Source organism: Cinclus cinclus, chromosome 19 (genome assembly GCF_963662255.1).
Source record: "Cinclus cinclus chromosome 19, bCinCin1.1, whole genome shotgun sequence".
In the NCBI taxonomy this organism is placed as follows: Eukaryota; Metazoa; Chordata; class Aves; order Passeriformes; family Cinclidae; genus Cinclus; species Cinclus cinclus.
In genome coordinates, this window is record NC_085064.1 from 9,913,486 (window position 1) to 9,927,999 (window position 14,514).

Below are 14,514 nucleotides of genomic sequence, written 5' to 3' on the forward strand. Positions count from 1 at the left end.
CCAGAACTGAAGGCAGGGATGAAAATAGAAAGAATCAATTCCTTTCCACTCCCTGCAAGGCTGGAGAGCTTCAAACAGCACCAGAAATGAGCACAGGGGCTGTCAGGGAGCAAATGCTCTGCTGCCAGAGAGCCCTGAGGGCTGTGCTGGAGAGCTGGGGGCACCGGGGGGACAAAACCATCAAGTTTGGCACCACTGACCACTTTCCATTGGGAATGTCTAGGATGCCACATACAGAGTGAATCAAGGTTGAGACGCTTTCCTGAGAAGCCAGACAATGTAAGCTTGACTTCTGCAGACTGAGCAGGATCTAGAAATCAACATCTGATGTTTCTGTGCACATCATCTGAAGTTTTGGCTGTTATTTATAGCTGAGGTCAGGCTCCCCACACTCACCCATCTGTTTCAACCCTCAGAATAACCTGAGCTATGGTGGGTCACTTAGAACAGCCAAGCAGATCAGCTCCTGTCTCTCCCAGGACCAAAGCAGCTGTCCAGGAGACAAAACAGAAGGCAGTCATATGGATCTCTCCCAAGGATCAGCTATTCCACTTCTCCAGATTGTACATGGCAGCTCAAGGATCCGGAATTACTGCCTGAACTAACAGAGCACGATTTCCCTCATTTCACACAGTTCTCACTGGCAAGCACCACCCACATCCTACAATTTTCTTACACAGCAGGTAATGTTTTCTTACAATGCATTCCAGAGTTGGAACCCTTCCTGGATCACCTACAAACACAGCATGGCTGGGGAAGTGTCTGCAGGATGGAGTCCTCCCACTGACACCTAAAATAAAGGGTTTTTCACCCTTCACAGGAACTGTCTGGAGCCTCCTCATGAGGAGGCAGCTCCAATCTCTGCTCTGTGACAGGGACAGGATCTGAAGGAACAGCTGGAGCTGGGCCAGGGCAGGCTCAGGCTGGAGATGAGGGAAAGGTTCTTCCCTGAGCCAGAGGGTGCTGGGCACTGCCCAGGCTCCCCAGGGAATGGTCCCGGCCCCGAGGCTGCCAGAGCTCCAGGAGCGTTTGGACAGCGCTGCCAGGGATGGACAGGGGGGATTGTTGGGGGGTCTGGGCAGGGACTGGGGCTGCACTGGGTGATCCTGGTGGGTCCCTTCCAGCTCAGGATGCTCTGTGGTTCCCTGGTTCTGTAAAACTTAAGGGTAACAATCTGAGAGGGAAACTCAAGCTCAGGAACTCTCGAGTTTTTGACTGTTAACACACACACACACACTATTCAGGCTCTGCAGAAGTTGCTACGAGGAATACAAAAAAAATCCAGTTCCCCCTTGAACTAAGAGCATACATCACCTGAGTCAGGGGACCAGCACCCTAATGTGATCATTATTCACCAAGAGAGACTCATGCCAACTTACCCTCAGCAGGCAGTACAGGAGCTTGGAGCTGATAGAGGCAGAGCTGCTTTCTGTCCTATGTTTTTCTGCTTTGCAGAGGGAAATCCTCCACCACTCTGCTGAATCACCAGCCAGCTCTTGCTACCCAGTCAATTATTTCAGAACTACTGGACCTGCTATCCCTTCATTACTTTATTACTTCAGCTTGAATGGGGAAAACAACAATATAAACCCTCTGTATAAATCACTCTCCTAGAATAACAGCCAAGAAAATAGGACAGAGAGAATTCATTTGGTCCATCCCTCCGCTCAGCACTAAGCATTATTCCACTGATCATTTTAGAAAAGGTTATAAAAACAAGCAACAATCTTTAAAAATATTTTTAGCCTTTCTGGAGAGCAGAATGAACTTTTTCTCACTGCAGCTGCTGCCATTTCAGTTCAGTCCCAGTTCCAGTATGGTGAGCAGAATCTGCCCTTAATAGCACAAGACAACTTCATATATCTGAAAATAGCTACCATGTCTTCCCTTAACCTTCTACAAGCTTTTTGTCTTTACAGATCAGTATTTCTAACTAGCACCCAGATGCCTCCTTGTCCTCCAGACTCTCTTCCTTTGGTCTGCCTCTGCCTTCAGATGTGATGCCATAGGCTGGTGTTGAAGCTTTTTCAGCATCAAGCAGAATGTCAGGATTTCTTCACTCCAAAAAGCATTCTGTTAGCATAGTTCACAGTTTTTTGCAACACTGTCCAGGCATGGGCAGCTTTTGACCCTCTAATGCCTGGATTCTTTTTCTAATAAAGTGAAAGTCCCTGTCCTTTGCACAACATTTACCAGTTTCCAGCTCAAGCACTTCTCTCCAGTGAAATCCTTTAGAATTTACTTTGGCTGTTCCAGTTGTCTCCCAAACTTCTATCCTATAATTTTGCTCCATCACTTCAATTCTCTCTCACTCCTGTCCTTCCTCTCTTACCTGCATCCAAAGCAGAGTGGGCAGCAGGGGAGGGGGGATTCTGCCCCTCTGCCCCTGGGCTCAGGTGAGACCCCACCTGCAGAGCTGCCCCAGCCCTGGAACCAGCACTGGAAGGAGCTGGAGCTCAAGGAGAGATCCAGAGGAGGCACCAGGGGGATCAGAGGATGGAGCAGCTCTGCTGGGAGGAAAGACTGAGACAGCTGGGATTGCTCACCTGGAGAGGAGAAGCTTTGAGGTAACCTCAGTGTGGCCTCGCAGAGCCTGAAGGGGCTCCAGGAGAGCTGGAGAGGGACTGGGGACAAGGGATGGAGGGACAGGACACAGGGAATGGCTTCCCACTGCCAGAGGGCAGGGATGGATAAATGGGATATTGGGAAGGAATTGTTCCCTGGCAGGGTGGGCAGGCCCTGGCACAGGGTGGAATTCCCAGAGCAGCTGTGGCTGCCCCTGGATCCCTGGCAGTGTCCCAGGCCAGGTTGGACATTGGGGCTTGGAGCAGCCTGGGACAGTGGGAGGTGTCCCTGCCATGGCAGGGGTGGCACTGGATGAGCTTTGAAATTCCAGCCAACCCAAACCATCCCACAATGGACCTAACAGACAATAAAGAGAACAAACAAGGACTCTGAAATCATATTAAAATATTTTACCTTAAGTTTTTAAGACAGTCTGAAGGCATTAACTGCATAAATTGCCTGCATAAAGTCTATCCTATGTTCCTTTCTATTTCTAGTGGGGTTCTAAAACAATCCCATAGAAAAAAACCCACAAGTTCTCACTTTTTTATAACAGTTTAACATCTACTTAGATTTTGGAGACCTCAAACAGCAGCACGAATGTGTCTTTCTAACAACCCGTGTTGCAACACATTTCCTTAAAATATCTATTTTAAAATTTTGTTTCATTGCAACTAATTAGCCAGACTACAGGCAAGTCTAGAAAAAAGTGATTCCATACTGAAAAAGGTCAGGAATTTGTGGCTGATGGGCTGTACCCTTTAGACATGGGAAGACATTTAAATTCTTTTACAAATAAATGTTTTGAATTGTGCTATAAATGTAACACTCAAGCTCAATTTTAACTGCAAAGCAAAGAGATTCACAGCTCCACAGAGATCACTGTTCAGGGGAAAACAGCTCAGCCAGCTGGCAGAAAAGGAAGAGAAAGAAGAGAGACACTAAAATAAATTTCTGCCCCAGATAAAGAGGCAGAATTAGAACCCAGCCTTAGTGCAGAGCAGTGCTCAAGGCATTGCTCAGTGTTTAGGCCAGGCTGGATGGGCTTGGAGCAACCAGGTCTAGGGGAAGGTTCCCTACCCATGGAGGGGGTGGAATAGGAAAAATTTTAAGGTCCCTTCCAACCCAAACCAGTCTGTGACACTGGAAATTTCCTGTCTATATGTTCAGCAATTACATTTAAAAGCATCCATTATAAGCAGAAAGGCAGGTTTGAACCCTCCCTGGGTCATTCCCTTCCTCTGGGATCAGTCACAAGGACAGCAATGGTTGACAGCAGCTCCAAAGGGGATGTCCCATGTTTGGGATGTGCCCAGAGTGTGGGGAGCTCTGTAGTGAGTCCAAGTTCATGGACCTGGGCAGGGAATCACTTTAAATGGAGAGGAATAAACTCACAGATCTGTTCAAGTGAGCTCCAGGGACCAGAAGTGCCTTAATAATCCCCAACAGAAGTTCAGAAACAGTTCAGCAAAATAATCCTTACAGGGAAACCAGGAAGATTATTTTTCACTGACATAAACTCTGAACACTTATTGCCATAATTAAATTCTCCTGGCAATAACACAGACAAAACTCCACAGTTTTGGCACTATGAAAATGCCTAAAAGGACGTTTTATATTGTACAGCTTTTTAAAAAGTTATTAGAGGTGCTAGGAAAGCAAGAGAATACAAGTATTTAAATTAGGTTTGTTTTTGCAGGATGTTTAAAGAAATCTGGTAAAAAAAAAAGTCTAGTTCTTCAAGACAGCAAAATGAAAAATCAGAAATAATTTGAAGTAAGAGCATTAAAGAATTGCCTGTAAGGACAATGCAATGATTTAGTGCTTAGTATAATGTCCCTGATGCACTTAGGGACAAAAGAATTAAATTTCAAGTCCGTCAGTCTCCAAATTTGCAGGAGAGAGATATAATGTCAAGTGAATTAAAGAAGATGGATGAGTTGATGGATTCAAAGGGAGCAATCAGAGTCTTCAGGACACAGACAGATCTGGCAATTGCAGAATGAGGATTGACAATCTAAAATGGCAGGAAGAAGGAAACCAATCCCCAAATATTAAAGCTCTGGAAATAAAAGTACAGAGAACCAAGGGTGGACTCTGAGCCCCAGGAGGAGGAGGAATGAATAACATTTCTAAAGGGATTTTAGAAGCCAAACTTCCATTTCCCATCAGTAGCACTAAGTGATTTCCACTTTGCTAACATCCTGCATTTAAACAGAACTCCTCCCAGATACACAGAGCAGCCTTGCAATAAAATCCTGCTACAATTGATTAGAGGACAGAGCAAGGAAAGCTGCTGGAAGTCTGGGCTGGATCCGCTCAGGCAGACGAGGAACAAGCGAGGTTTTCTCAGAACGCATCAATCACACACAAAACCCAGAGGATCCAGGGGAGCCTCTCAGACATCCTTGGAGAGAGACAGGAAAATGCTTTGAGTTGTCTTACCTGGGGGAATTTGCGTTTGATGGAGATCAGGGCCCCCTCGGGGAGCTTGGCGAGCTCCGAGTCCCGCACCGCGTGCACTGTGGTGGCTCTGGGCTGGTGGGTCAGGGCTTCCACCTGCAACAAACAGCACAGGGACAGAGCATCAGGGACAGAGCACCAGGGACAGCTCACAGCCTGCATCCAACACCAAACTCAGCATCAAGAGCTCCCCAGTGTTATGAGTACATATTATTTATTGGCTTTTCGCAAATATTAAAATGAACGCTGTATGTATAATGTTGGAAAACTTTGCTGTATCAATATAGTTTCTTTTAGTTCTGTTATTAACAAAACTTAGAAATTGTAGTGTAATAAATATATATTTTTCTTGGAATATAACATGGTGATGTAAAAAGCTTTAGTTCATGTAACTGACTCAGAGAATGGTAAAAAGGTAACCATAAAATTCTTCATATTCTCAGATTATCCTATCTGGATGAAGACAGGGGTGATGAACACCAGAACTCCAGGGAAGGAATTTACTGATTTCTCTTATCAGGGAGTGCATCAACAAGAAGGAGCCACAAGGGGGAAAAAAAAAATAAAAAAGTTGATTTACAGGTTGGGGGGGGGATGGGGATGATTTTAAACAATGCTTGAAGGTCTATAAATATACAACATGTTGATGCATTTAAAGAAGCATTTCCTGAGTTAGTGTGTGCTCTTGACTGAATATCAAGCACCTGGCTGTTACAACCTTTTGCTTTATTGTCTCTTATTGTATTTATTAAACCTTTTAAAATCTACCAGGAAAGTGAGCCTTGTTTTTCACACCAAGAACTGCTGCTGCTCCCACACAGCCAGAGCAGAGCCCTGCCTGACCCAGGGGTCTCACCCAGGGTACCACAGCTGCCACGACCATCTCTGCACCCCAAATCTCTCAGGCACATCCTCTGCAGTTCCTCACAGAAACAGAACCCACAGCCCTAGAGAGCCCCCAGAGAGAAAGTTTTGTCTGAGCTGCTTTGAAGGAGCTGCCAGAACAACCACCAGTGTGAACTCAGGACCACCACAACCCTGAGAGCTTCTCACCCCTCAGTGCTAGTGGGGATGAAACCACCTAAGAGCCAGGAAAACCCTATTTCTCTACTGCTCCCTCCTTCCTCAATGCCACTCTGAAACACTTCCATTTTACCTCTGGAAGCTGAATACCAATGACCTTGAAATAACTGAGACTTCCTAAAAACTAAAACAAAAAAGGGGTGAGAGCAGCCTGGGGTGGTGAAAGGTGTCCCTGCCCATGGAAGGGGATGGCAACAAGATGAGTTTGCAGGTCCCTTCCAACCTAAACTAGCCTGGGATTCCAGGGACAAATAAGCACATTTGGGCCAAAACCAAGTATTTATTTTTAATTATTTTGATTTTTTTTTTTTTTACATATGCATATTGGCCTGTGCTGTGTAAACAGGAATGCCTGAATGGTTCAGGCTGGAAGGGAGCACTGGAGCTCATCCAGTCCCACCTCCCTGCTCAAGTAGGGTCCCCTGAAGCAGTCACTCAGGGTCCTGTCCAGACAGGTCAGACAAGGAAAATCTACACCAGGACACACCTCTCTGACCAGGGCCCATTTATTTCACCTAGAAACATCTTTTCTGTTGATGATGGAAGATGAAAGAAGAAGATGGCAACACAAAGAGAGTTAATACAGAGATTTTCTCCATTATAGAGAGAATCTGCCACCATATAAAACAACCCAGGGTGAGAAAAGCAAAATGCAGCTGCTGCTCCAAACCTGCCACTGCCTCTGGTGTTGTGTGGAAATGCAGAAATCCAATTCCCTGGTGAAGTCTCTTCCCATGGCCAGTGACTTATCTTACCAGGAGAAGCAGGACAACCTTAATTGCTTAGGAACAGCCTGGTGCTCCATTTTGGGAGTTCCAGCAGCAGACAATGTTTATTTGGCTTGAAATCCATAGATCAGCCATTTCCAAAAGCATGCAGCAGCTGTAATTACTGCGGGTAAAACACAAACAGAAAAATCCCTCCCTAACTGCAATTTACTCACATTTGTAATTAAAGTGAATGGGACTTTGCATTTTTAATTTTCCACTATAAAAAGAAATAAATAATACATTAGCTTAGAGCTGTTTGAGTTGTTTAGAGGTTGGGGGGGTTGATGGTTTTGTTGGTTTGACAGATTTTTGGGTCTTTTTTTCAGGATTTCTTTCAAAGCTTATGTTGACAGCAAATTCTAACACAAGCATTTAATTCCTCACAGTATTATGGGCTCAGACACACAAAAGGAGCATCAGATTATTATTATTATTATTATTAATAATAATAATAATAATAATAATAATAAATAATAGTAATACCTTGTGCAAAACACACAGCTCAGTGATCCCACTTCCACCAAATAATAATAATGATGATAATAATAATAATAATGATGATGATAATAATGATGATGATGATAATAATAATAATAATGATGATAATAATAATGCCTTGTGCAAAACACACAACTCGGTGATCCCACTTCCACTAAAATCCCTCCTTGGAAGGCTTCATGCTCACAAAATACTTAATCCAGCCAACCAGAACATCTTGAGCTCAAAAACTTGCCATTAGTCCAGAAAACTGAGATGAACTTGCCAATATTAACTTGAATTTCACCAGCACCAACTGCTCTGTGTGAAAAACTGCACAGGGAAATTTAAAGCACCTTCATTTTGCAAGCCCCAGCCTTTGTTTTTTGCTCAGCTACCAGGGATGTTTTGTTCTGTCATCACATTTTAAACTTATTATATAGAGGGGCAAAAAAAAAAAAATCATCTTTGTACATACATTTATGGAGAAATAAACCCCCTTAAGGCTCCCCAAAGGGCTGTATAAGATGTTCTGTTTTATCTCCCTCCCCTATTACCAGCTTTTTATCACAGGTTCTTGGCTCTCTAATTTACCTTCCTCCTCCTGAAAGCAGGTTAAGAGTTTCAGCTGTTAAAATAAAACCCTTCCTCTCAGCCAGGCACCTCCTGACTGAGTTTAATTTGTATCAAGAAGAAAAACGCTTGAACTGTCTGAGATCCTTTGCCACAATTTCTGTGATATATGAGTGCATAAAATCAACTGTGCTCCAAGGAGCCTTCCAGAAAAGATGAAATTTGTGAATTTGAAGAAAATGCAATTAAATTTTAACTTTAAACACAGCCTCAGGGAGGGTTTTTTAGCTCCCAAGTGTAACTCTGTCTTTTTGACAGAACAGAGGGCACAGGGAGACCTTTTCCAAGCCTCCTTCCCAAAGAGCAATTCAAATATCCAGATTTGCAACACCACCAGTCCCAGAGACCCCTGCAAGTGCTGACTGCAATTCCCAAGTGATTACAGAAATTGGATCTTGGACTGCTCTTACATACAGGTACTATGGAAGTCTTTGATATTTGCATTTAAATACACCCCAGCAGTCCAGCATGGAAAATATCTGGGTCCCAGACACTGTACACAAGGAAATTCATACTGTGCTTTCCCCTTGGCTACAATCATCTGAGTTCCCAATCTCTATATTTATTAATAATCCCCATTATTCAGTAATTGATTATCCCACAGAAGCTGTGGCTGGATCCCCTGGATCCCTGGAAGTGTCCAAGGTTTGGATGGGGCTTGGAGCCACCTGGGATAGTGGGAGAGGATGGGATGGGATTTAAGGTCCTTTCCTACCCAAATAATTCGGGGATTCAATAATTAATGAAATAATTCCTCTTCACTGGAGTGTGAGGGCTCTCATTTGGATCATCTGCAGGATGATTCTCAACTTTCACCACATTCTCCCCTCTTCCCACCCTGGGGTTTTAGAGCCTTTCTTGCACTGGTTCTACATTTCCTGCACATGGAAATCTGCCAAACTCGTTTTGGATATTTGCATCTCCTTTGGAGATCAGAATCATTCTAACATCAAGTTGCAGCTCCCCCCTGAAAATAACACTTTCTTACTTTGTATTTTTTTTAATAAACCATTTAAGATATCAACTGTTCAGAGATTCAGGTATTTTTCTCCTTGCTTATGAAAAAACAGAAGTCTCATGCCATATGAGTATTTAAAATTATTTCAATCTTAAACCACATTCAAATCCTTGGACTTCTCTGCCCAGTGAACCTTTTGAACAGGTTTTCTTGTTTTTCCAGGTTTGTAAAGTACAAGGTTCAGAGATCTAGCTTTAACCTCAAAATGAACAAAATCCACTTGTGATCAGAAGACTGTAGTCATTTCCTTAGTCATAAAAAGGGAAATTTAACATTCTGATCACCCACCACAGCTGCAGCAAACAACACAAAACCACCTCCACAGTAACATTAATAACCAAATATTTCAAGAAATAGCATTATTATCTTTCAGACCTTATTGAACCTGACTGGGGATGGTGTTTATTTATATATTTGGTTTCATAATCACCCAAGGTTCTCTCCTGAACTCTTTCCCAGACTACCATTAGCATCACTCATCCACACCAGCATGAACACAGCCACAGCATTTGCTCCAGTGCAAAAAAGAACCAGTGGAATCTTTCTCACTTCTCCTGCAACTCAAGCCAACACTTCTCTTGCTCCAGACAATTGTACATCTCTGTTTGTCTCATGTCACATCCACTCCTCCTCCTCCTTCCTAACAAGCCTCTAAACAAGTTCTACCTCACAGCCCATTTCTGGGCTTCTCTTTCAGTTTTCCTACATTTGCCATCGTTGTTGTTCCTCCCTTACTCCAAGAATCCTCTGGTTTTCCTGGAGTTCCCTGACTGCTGAGCCCATCCTGTTCTCTGCTCTGCCTGGACTGCCTGCTCTTCTCTTTGCCACCTCATTATCTGGTGTTGATTGGTTTTCTCTTATGCAGTAAACTCAGCAAGCCCACACTGCAGAGCTAATTTCACTTGGAACTCCATCTCTCTGAAATCCTGCTGTGCCTTATTTTAGCAGCCCTACAAAAATGCTGAGTGTTCCCTTCAGCCCTCTCCTATCTCCAAGGTCGACCCCTTGGTTCCTCATCCTCAACATCCCTTTCCACCTCCAGCCCACCCTCAGAAATCTGTCATCCATCACTGCCATTACTTCCACTCCCTCTAACTGGGGGGAATTGCACAGGAACGGTGTCTCAAACACTGGAATAATTTGAATCAGAGAGCACAGAATAATTTCCAGTGTTAGACATTCTGGTTCTTGTAACTATTCATGATATGACCATGGCTGAGGACACTCCTGCATTGTTGTGGTTCTGTTGTTCCTAACACTTTAAAAAACAAATAAGAACACCCCAACAAGCCCCCAAAAACCTCTAAAATCAGACCCGTGCTCTTTGTACTGTTCCAGTTAATTCTGACAGGGAGGGCCGTTTGAGCAATCGATGGAAGGGGCAGAGGGATGGAACTGGATCAGCTTTAAGGTCCTTTTAAACCCACACCAGTCTGGAATTCCATGATTCCCACACCTTCTCTTAGCTCAGTATTAAACTGTGACAAAACCAGGTTTTGCTGTCTCCATCCCATATGATGCACATGATTCACAACCGTGCCTTACAAGTTCTTTCTGAAGAAAAAGTGTTGCTGCAAATCTTTTACAGGGAGGGGAAAAGCAATTTATACTATCACAACCTCTTTTGACTTCATTTCCCACAGTCATTCCTGACAGTTCTTTACAGATTTCCAAATTACACAGCTGGGAAATGAAAACCAGCATGTGAGAAATTCTGTGAGGTGCTCTAAGTACAAATTCCTTCCTGAGCTGCACTCAAGAAATGACTTTACTTACTTAACTTTTGGTGTGTGCACAGCCCCAGCATGATGAGCACAGTTTTTCTCCTGCTCAGACTTCAGCATCTCTGAGACTTCCCAGAGCAAACTGGGGCTGGTGGAAGACAGTCAACTGGCTGGCAGGGAAATGTTGCTTCTCCAGACAAACTCGGGCTCAGTTGAACAAACTGTTGGGTGACTTTTCCTCACAGTCACCAGCCACTACAAATGCAAATTATTTCCAAGTAGCTTCTTGTGAAGATTATTTCTTTCCAAGTGAGATCTCAAGCAGATCTAGTGCATGAGGAGACACGTCCAGTGCAAATGTTCAGAGCCACAGGTGTGTTCTCCCCAGCCTCCAGCCAGGAGCACATTTATACCAGTGGCTCTTGCTGTGCCTTCCCATCCCATCCATTCTGTAATACACTGTCTTCAGTTCCTCTTTATCATGGCCACTATTCCAACCAAGAACCTGTCATCCTCTCACACATCATATTTCTTCCTCTCCCATTGATTTTTCCTTGCTGCCAGCTCACAAAAAGCAGCAATCTTTCCTCACCAAGGGAACTCTCCCTCTGGCCCTTGTGTAAGTGCACACAAGTGAAAGCACCAGTTACAAGGAGACCCTGGGAAGCAGGTCAGAACCTCAGGGATTATTAAATTATACATCTTAAACCCTTTGCTTTCCAAATTCTCCTCCATGAGAGCCACAATCTGGTAATTAGCCAGACACTTGTATTGCCTCTTCTTCAGCCCAGGGGCTCCCACCAGGAGCATCAAGGGAGCAGGCAGGGCCTGTCAGGCACAACTGGGTGACACTGGGGGTGCACAGACACCCACCCCCCACCTCTAGAGAGTCCATCTCCCAAAACTCCTCACTCCATCCTGAAACACCCACCCCAAAGCAGGCCAGGCTCTACACAAAGCCACAAGGTCAGCCCAGGGTGCTGGGGAAGGACCAGCACAGAGGGGACTCAAAGGACAGGGGTGAAAAGGACACGGACCCAAGGAGGGATCAGGAGAAGAAACATCAACACTGACACCTGCTGCTAGTTCAGGAGGCTCTGGAGAAGGGACAGGCAGTGAGGGAGCTGACAGGTAGCACACCTGGATCTCAAGGCAAACACCAGCACTGGAAGAGCACAAAAGAGCCACCTGTGGGTTGTCACAGCAGTGTCTTTGTCCAGACAAGGGCAGGACCTGCTGCTGCTGCAGCTGAAGCCAGTGAGGGAACATCACCAATGTTACACAAAGAGCAACCAAACACTACCTGGACGTTGACTTTTTCTGGCTTAAACATGCTACCCTCAGGCCCTTCTCCAGCTCATCTGCCCCTGGAGCAGCAGAGGATGCTCATCCCAACAGTGTTTGCTCCAGCCCCAGCTCAGAAGGACCTGAAATATCAATTTGTTTGTATCAGAAAAGGACAAAGGAGGAGACATTGCTGGAAGAAGTGAATGAGTGGGAAGAGCAACCAGACAAACTGCAAATCGATGCTATTTGTGGGAGCAGTGCCAGTGGATGAACTCAGAACACCATGTACTCTTCAAAGTTGTTCTAACAACCACCTTCTGCAATCTCCTGTGTGCCAAGTTAACCCCGTGACTGAGGACATCCAGCCCTTCTGCTGTGTGCAAAGAAGAATCCAAACCTCCCTCTCTCATTTTTAAAATAGATAAACGTATTAAAAAAACATGAAAGGTTTGCACACCCTCATGCATGGAAGTCTTGTGCATTTATAAATGGCTATATGCAAGAGTAGGTCTAAAATACAGGTAAAAATGAAATAAGGCTGAGCTTGCTATGTTCTGTAATTAGGGCAGATGGAGTCAGGCCACAGGTTCTCCCCAAAGGACTGAGCCTGCGCTTTGTAGCAGTGCAGTGACAGTCCTGTTGCAGCAGTGAATGTCATTAAGAGGCAAAAAAGAGGAAGATTAAAGCTAGGAAGGGAACTGGCCAAAGCCCAGCCTCCGGCATTTAAGTTTTACTCCTTGTATACGTGTGGCTATAGAAGAGATTTGAAGTTTCATGCATATTTTGTTGCTCGAAATCCAACATTACAGTCAAAACATCACCAAAAACCATGGCAGAAGCCACCTGAGACACCCACACTAGACACCCACCAAAACCATCACATTTCTCTAGGCTGTTGGAAGAGGATCTGCAAGTACAATGCCCTGGGCAGGCTGCTCCTCTTTAGGTGAATTATACCTGAACTTCCAGAATAGAAAAAGAGAGAACAACCCATAATGAGCTGCTCAGATACTTCCTAGAAGGGAGAGATCAATTGCTTTTGACCCAGCTTCACACAAGAGTCTCAAACCTGGCTAGAACTTGATCAGGGACCCTTCTCCACCCTCCACTGCTGACTCTTCCCCCAAAAATCCTTCCTGTCACTTCCACTGGACTCTGCTCTCACCACTCGCTGCCAGCCAAACATTCTGGTGGTGATGACAAAGATCACTTATCTTTCTCTCTCTCAGTGGCTTTAATTTAATGATACTTTAAAAAAAATATATAAATTCTATTGAGGAAAACAAAAATTTCTTTTGCTATCAACGTCCTTGTTCATTTGCCAGGTTAAAAGGGATGTGCTATCAGCCTTTGCTGTTCCCCTAGTTCCATGTGGCATCCCCCAAAATGGAAGGGAGAAAGGAGGAGGAGGCAAGCAAAGTAAAAAGCTGTCCTGCAGGGGATCAGGAGGTGGATCAAGAGTGAGCTGATAGCTGGAATTATCACAAGAGATTTCAGCTGGAAGCAGAAGGGAGACACAAAATATCCTAAAGAATGACAGTCCACTGCATGAAATCCCCTATCTGGAACCCAGCAGGTCACAATTTCCATTATCTGTCATCAGAGCTCCTCAGACTCTCTAAAAAGAACACGGCCCAGGACATCAAGCACATAAAGCACTCTGCAGTGATACCTGAGGCAGCTCCACAGCCAAATTACTTTCTCCCTCAACACCAATCTAGATAATTTAATGCCAGATTCTGTCCAAGCCATGCTGTGGTGTTGCCAGCCAGCCAGCGGAACACTAAGCTGCACCACAAGAATTTGCAGTATGGGTGGTCTCTGACCCTCAGCAGCTTTTTAGAACTTGAGTCAAATAAAGATAAAAGAGAAATTGCTGTTGACAAAAAGAAATAGCTGTAAAGAATCTGAAAAATAGAAAGCTTCATTCAGGAAAGATCCTTGTAGGAAATCAAGGTTCACTCAGATGGCTCAGATATCAGCGACTTGAGTTTAACAAAAATACTCTCATGATGGGCTTGGACATCAGGCACAGCCTCTCATTTCATTCTGACACTAATTCAGCAGTGTAAATGTGAACTCATTCCTCAGGGCTTCCTCTGCCTCCCTTTGGGGCTGACAAATGATGGGGCTTTGCTGTTTGTGCTTTGGTTGGTGGGGGGTTTCACTGGATCATTTGGATTAATTTGGCTTTGCTTTTGTTGACTGTTTTAAAGACAAATTCACACCTAAAATGCTGCTAGGAAAATAATAATTTTTAGTAATGTATTACCAAGAGAGACAGGAAAAGAGAACAATCCCTTCCTGGACCACGTCTTCCAGCTCTGCTCCTGAACCTCATCCACCTCCAATTCCCTCAACTACAGTCTGTGCACACTGTGTCTGAGGTGGCAAAAATCTGAATTCACCTGAAATAGCTTTGTACTATCTTACAGCTTCAGCAAATTAAGTAGCCATGGTTTGACAAAATTACAAAAAAACCCCCAAGGAATTG

The 14,514-nt window shown here is 44.4% G+C and overlaps 1 protein-coding gene across 4 annotated transcripts in view; it reads right to left on the reverse strand.

The window, feature by feature from the left end:
• The window catches only part of PNPLA7 (patatin like phospholipase domain containing 7), a 125,679-nt gene that overhangs the window by 68,390 nt on the left and 42,775 nt on the right, over positions 1 to 14,514 (reverse strand). For all 4 annotated transcript variants that reach the window (XM_062505452.1, XM_062505454.1, XM_062505455.1 and 1 more), the window contains one exon: positions 5,011 to 5,124. In XM_062505452.1, the coding sequence (XP_062361436.1) occupies positions 5,011 to 5,124 (114 nt within the window). The remainder of the gene's footprint in view (positions 1 to 5,010; positions 5,125 to 14,514) is intronic.